This window comes from Rutidosis leptorrhynchoides, chromosome 1 (genome assembly GCF_046630445.1).
Source record: "Rutidosis leptorrhynchoides isolate AG116_Rl617_1_P2 chromosome 1, CSIRO_AGI_Rlap_v1, whole genome shotgun sequence".
Taxonomy (NCBI): Eukaryota; Viridiplantae; Streptophyta; class Magnoliopsida; order Asterales; family Asteraceae; genus Rutidosis; species Rutidosis leptorrhynchoides.
In genome coordinates, this window is record NC_092333.1 from 627402584 (window position 1) to 627409440 (window position 6857).

Below are 6857 nucleotides of genomic sequence, written 5' to 3' on the forward strand. Positions count from 1 at the left end.
AGTTATTAGTAACATTCTAAAGTGCAGAGCTAAGAACATAAGTAAGCAAGGTATGTGGATTGAACTACAATTATAGGCAATTTAGTGGGATTTAATGAAAGAGGTATATACACTACATATTAGATGTTTTTAAGTTTTTGGATAATTAATATCACATGTTTGCTAGCATTTTTATGTTATACAAGTACTTTGTGTATTCAGATGTCAATGACCAGATTTTTCATTTTGGTTACCATTTATGCAATTTTTACTCTTTAGTTTCATACAATACAATCAGCAGCATATAAGACACAATTATTGTGTAGTGAAGAGGAACCTTTTCTTTCGTAGAGTCTTTGTATTAGAGAATATAAAACTTATTATTAATGGTTTGATATGTATAAACAACTTTTATATTATTATTATACGGACCACCAACGAAACCTCATAAATCGGTCATCGAATATTCATGGATCTGAATATAGTCCTTGTGTTAGCAGCACAATGTGTGGACTGATAATGAGTAATATACTAAGCACCACGTTTGAGGCTCATTTTTGTTCTTTTGTTGTCTTCAATAAGAGTAAACGATGTGTTCCAAATAATTTCGCCCTCTATATTTGGTTTGTGTACCTATATAGTATTCAGTTTTTAACTTCTTGTCATCATATATGGTTGATGATGTTGTTGGAAAATTTGGTAAAATAATCCATTTTTATCAATTTTGGACACAAATAAATGCGAGCTTGAGTTACCCGCATAAATTAAAAAAAAACTACATCTTGGGTGTGCGTTTACCTGGTGAGAACTTTACACTGAGCTTTTAGGAATGAATTTTTCACCAAGTTAGCTTTTCATGTTTCATTTTCATTGTGATGTGCAAACTAAAAATTCGTACAGACTATAGAGGAATGAAAGTTCTAAATTGAAAACTTGGTAACGCACCCTGTTGTAATTTTGCTCTTTAGCACGTTGCTTGTTAAGTTTTTTTTATTAATTTTGCCCTTAAATTTAATCACACTCCATCCATCCTTTTTGCTCATGTCTTTGCCTAACGAAGTAACGATAAACCAAGATAACTAAATGGAAGCTCACCATGACTAAAATGTATAGAATCAATCAACTTCCTTCCCCACATTCTTATCGACTTCAACACCATAAATCTTTATGAAACCATTCTAGAACGTTTATTAAATTATCAGCAGCATTTGATAGAAACCATTCTTAAAAAATAAGGCATCATCAGCAGCACATTGCAACAATGAAAAGTTTGCGTTGTCGAGTTAATTAGTTTTATCCACTTAAAGATCCTCCAAAATTGCAACTTAAAGCACCTCCGCAACAATAAGGGGAATGATAGGGAGCCAGCGTCACCGACATGTTCCTTCATATTTCTGATGATGTCGATGAACCATTTTCCAACACTGAAATTGAGGATGATGAAAGGCAGCCATTAATCCATGATCCCCACTTGGTACCAAAGCCCATATGGTTCGAAATATCATCAAGTAATGACCGACTAATTCAATCAAAAGCCATTTCGAAGTTATCAATGACACGATTTACCTCTCCGAGTTTTCAATATTGGTTTGACTATTGTAAAGTACTCGGTCATTATTATTCGGCATCAAATTTTCTTGTATGTTCAAAAAGGAATAACCTAAAGGAAAATTATTCTCAAAGCCCATATGATTCAAAATATCAAAGGTAAATTATTCTTACCTGCAAAGAGGAATAACCAAAAGGACATCAATTTAGGTCAACCTCTATAACGTGCAAACTTTCCTTGGTACACTTTCTAAAAACGTTCAAAGTAAATTGAATAGTGGCTTATTGAACACACTACACAAACCAGATGTTAGAAGCAAATGGTAAGGAGAGATGGGCTCTCATGACCTTGTCTAAAATAATACTAGGCATCTATCTCCTGTTTAGTCTTAATAGTAGCTTCTAAGGCATCTTTTTATCATAACAACAAAACACTACTTACACGCTATTGGACACATTTGCTTCAATGACAAGCATTTCCCAAAATGAGCCCCTACTACCTTATCACATGCATGACACAAAGTCACAAAAGAACCATCAACTCTTTGTAAGCATGACACAAAAGAACCATCAACATCGATGAGGTTACTTATATTCATTATTTAGGTTACTAGAGACAATAATATGTTTACTCTGATTATGTTGCATAATAAGTGACCCTCTGACCCTTTCCTAAACACCATCAAGATATGCTTATAAAGAAGTTTAAACTACATCTTGCAAAGACATCAAGACTCTATCAACTAAGCTAGCTATCTTAGAATGGTTCAACGCTTTATGAGTTGCTGTAGGTATTACGGACTAATAAATGCTAGGGCTTGGATTTTTTAGATTTGAGAAGGACCACATGGGTAAAAATTGGCTTTTAAAGGGGTCCAAGAATGCAGTGTAGGGAAAAAGAAAAAGCAAAAGAGGGTAGAAGATGGGTTCTCTGACACTTGATTTTATCAATGTCGCCTTTGATTCCTTCAGAAAAGGAATGCAACCATGTGTGATACTGCACATGACAACTGCCTCACACTCAACCCACCCACTCAGTTGAACCACTTCCTATTTTCCTTTTCTTTTTTATGACAAAAATAGCACTAGCAATGTCTATATTCCAAGATCACACAAGAAAACTGAATGAATGCATGATGAACAAAAGCTACATCTAAACAAGACATTAGATACTAATACTAATCAACATTAGGAATACAATAAAAAGGTTTACGTCAGAATTAATTAACACACACATCAGCTACCAATTAAAGGTTAGTGATTACAAACCATATAAGTAAAATAAAAAGGAAGATGCATTTTTAAAGATTAGCAGTCATCCGTCATCATCAACGTAAAGTCTACCGATAGTAAGCTTGCGGGTAAGCGTGTGCCATACCATTTCCATACCCTCCATAAGCAGGGTAGTTCATCGGTGGAGTCGGTGGATACGATAGCGGAGGCGATAGAGGTGCAGCTTCAGGTGAGTATGCAGCATAAGGGTTTGTTGGTGGACTCCTGTTTCCATGGCCGCCGTACATTGGTGGTGGGACCGAGTATGACGGGACCCCACCAGGGTATTGGTTGTGTAACGGAGACCTCACAAACGTTGGTGGTGCTGTAAATGTGGGTGGTGCTGGAAATGAGGAAACATAAGCATTTGTGATACGACCTGCCTTTGCGGGTGGCATGGGTCCAACATTGCTGGCTCGGGTTCTTTTGTTTGCAGGACCAACTGCAGCCGGCCTCTTTTTCTCAACCTTAACCTTCTCCAGCTGTTCCAGCCTCTTTTTCAAGTTCTCGGGGGGAAACTCAGCTTCGAGCTTGTACTCTTCAATGCACTTGATAACGGCTTTAAGTGCGGATTGCTCTTTGCGTGCAGCTAAATGCTGTAGAGGTAAAACATAACAAAGCACAAAAAAAGAAACATTTTAGACAGATTGCATAGTCAAAATTATAACAACTAGCATTGCATGGAGTATTCTAAGCAACTCAAACAAAAACATGCACGAGATTAGCATTGTAGCGGTACACGAATCGATAATTAAAAGTTCAAGAGATATCAAGGAAATGTAGAGTAATAAAGAATTACAATTACTCTGTAACAGCACCAATGCAACAAAATTATAAACTAGGATGCTGCTAAAGATGCAGAAAAATCAAGATTTGGTCAAAATTAGGTACGATAATAGATAGAAGAATATATACCACCGCACGGCTGGAATTATTAGGATCTTCAAGAATAGATGTTGCGGCCTTTTTAGCATCCTTGAGAAAAGCTTTTAGTAGAGAAACAGGGGGGAACCTTTGAACAAGGCCAACTTCGTATGTAAAATGGACAGCATCAACCTGTTGTCCCCTGCTAATTAGTTCTTCAATCATATCTGTATCAAAACAGCAATGAACATTGGGAGTAAATTTTGGGCTTTTAGATCAGCTCTATTGGATAATGTTAAGAAAAGCTAAGCAATAGGTTTTGCAGGTACAAAACAAATGATAGAGGAAAAATAATAACTCGTGAAAAATAAAAGAAATTAACTGTTAACCCTCAACAAACTGACATCGTAGACTCTCACACAAAACCGATACTAATAACACCGAGCTATCAGATATCATATTTGAAGGTCACAATACATAATGTTGATTTCCATCGTACGGTGTGCTATTATGAATCCGAGTAAGATATTTCTTTCCATCCGACTAAGGAAAAATGAGTGACAGATAATCAGATATTACAATTTGATGAAACTATTTCCCTGAATTTATAAATCAATTCTTCACAAATACGGAGTAGTACACAAATGATCTCGAGTCAATAAAAATCGTATATTGAGCATTTAAACAACAGGCAACAGCAAAAACTACCAAATATAATTTTCAAACTTTCATTCAACATAAAATTCATAATATATATAATGCATATTGCATAGTCTCAAGATTAAATAACATATTTAAATTTTATTGGAATTTATTAATGTCCTAAAAGCTACTCATAGTAACATTCAAGTCAATATCGAAAACGTCAAATATTTTATGGTCGTGCATATGTTGATAAATCTTTTATACAGTACGTGTTAACTTCTTGAATTTTTCACTGCAAAATGCATGGTCGTAACAGTCGCTAGCCAAGGACTAACTGGCCAAATCCTTGCAGAGACTAATCGGCCAAGCTGGGAACCAATAGGCCAAGTCAAGGACTAATCAGATTGAACTTTGATTACCATTAAATAATAGACATGATTTCAAAACTACATGTGTAATTATAATAGAACCGACCCGTAAAAATACACATAACATAAATATACTGTAATTGTCTAGAAACATTAATTAATGTTCAGTTAATAAATTGTTCAGATAATTCAAGTTTGACCAAGTTATAAAGATTTGGACTTTTAACTCGGATCAAGGCTACTCAAGTCTGAATAGCCCCAAATCCCGATTAATGGGGTTTAATCTCGACTTTTACAACCCTGGCATAATGTTGCAAAACACTATCAAACACTAATGATATACATGAACAATTGTCAAAGTTTTTGAATTGTTGACCTAATATATATTGTGATATTTAATTAGCTCTTACTTACCAATATCTGAGTTCTAATTTGAACTCTTCCCTGTATAAGCTTACGTGTATTTATATGTATATGTATATAAATGTAATTATACCAGGCATTTGATCCGCAAGGCCAAGAGAAAGAGCAAGTTTCGGCATCTGTTTACGCCAAGCTGAACCAATAACAAGCTTCCTGTACAAATCAACATCATCTTTTTCCACAATTCCAAAAGTAATCAAATGCTGGAAAAAAGTATGAACATCATCAGGTGCCTTCTTATTGTTGTTAACATCCTCTAAATTCTTCTTCCATTTTTCAGCAATCTCAATAGCACTCTTCTTCACACTAGGTGTAACCAAAACCCTAGTTTTCCCCAATATTGGATCCACCATCACCGGAATCAAACTCTCCAATATCAATACACAAGCCCAACTCATATCATTCAAACTCACTTTCCTTTTATCCACCGGAAATATTTCAGATATAGCTTCAAATACAAACCTAGCCGGATCCACACACTCACTTAACGCCAACGGTATTTCACTTTTCATCAATTCCATTTCCTTCTTTTTACTACTCACAAACCCCCAAAACCCTAACGAATCCATTTTCAAACAGTACGACTTCAATTTTAACAACAAACCTTCAGAATCGTCAACTTCGGGAACGGCGTCATCGGAATTACTAGTTCCGGCAACGGCGGCGGTGGCGGCTTTGACGGCGTCTTCGATTTTTTGAAGAGCGATTGCGACCGAGTTATCAATTGTGGTTTCGCGTTGTTCGAGAGAAACAAGTGAGGCTTTTGTTTCGGTATCTAGGGTTTCGATTTTGTGTTTAATTGCATCTGATTTTTTCATAAGAGTTTGTTCGAGAGATGTGAAGTGATCGGAGAGTTCTTTCCAGAGAAGAGTGCAGCTAGTCATGAGTGACGTCTGCTTTTGAAATTCATCGAAACTCGGAACCTGAGTTGACTCGCCGGGATCGGCTACGGAAATCGAGCCCATTCTCGCGTTTTTTGATACAATTAGATTAATTAGGGCATGAAAACATGAAATGAAACCCTAGATATTTTAGAAAGAGGGATGGAACTGGTTGGATGATGGGGGCGATTAAAGCAAATTTGAGGGATGAAGACGTGGCAGCTGAGATAATGGGACCAGCAAAGCTAATATAGCTAGATATACAGTGCGTCTTAATATATAGATGGATTATAATGTGCGCTGGGGTGCGTAGGATAAAGAGACTACGGTCGTAAACCAACAACCGTACGTGGTGAAACAGTTGTTGTGTGATTCAATTATTGTAGTCACCGCGTGATGTCTTCTGCTTTTAAAGTTGCACATGATCATCATCTTTACGCTACTTATACACTAGGGTTATGTTTGTTTTTTATTTAAATTAAATTTTCTAAAGGTTTAGTGACAATCTTGACAATCTTACTTGAGTTAATTGTTACGGAGTAATTTGATAACACAAAATAATTAATTACTTAATAATCTTTTTTTAAATGCATTACGGTGCAGCCAAACAGATGACTTAAACACTCACGCGTTCATTTTCTACAGTTGTATAACTCATTCAACTGCTGCCCGGAAAGAAATTCGGCCTAATCTGAGGGCATGGGCGGTAAAACCTCCCTCGACCACTGTCCCCGTAACGCGATGTGACGAAAGATCCTTGGGTGGAATTCAAGGGTAAAGGGGCAACCTTGTGTACAATGATGCACCCCACGGGAGTCGAACTCCTGACCTTTCGCTAAGAGAGACATATCACTACCATATGAGCTACAACACAAGG

At 36.4% G+C, this 6857-nt stretch overlaps 1 protein-coding gene across 1 annotated transcript; it reads right to left on the minus strand.

The window, feature by feature from the left end:
- Nucleotides 1–2638: 2638 nt before the first annotated feature.
- LOC139885665 (FRIGIDA-like protein 4a) lies at nt 2639–6226 on the minus strand. The gene is made up of 3 exons (XM_071869451.1): nt 5173–6226; nt 3715–3890; nt 2639–3395 (listed from the first exon to the last, which is right to left on the minus strand). Exons 1-3 carry the CDS (start codon nt 6062–6064, stop codon nt 2868–2870), a joined length of 1596 nt encoding a protein of 531 aa, XP_071725552.1. The 5' UTR covers nt 6065–6226; the 3' UTR covers nt 2639–2867.
- Nucleotides 6227–6857: the final 631 nt, after the last annotated feature.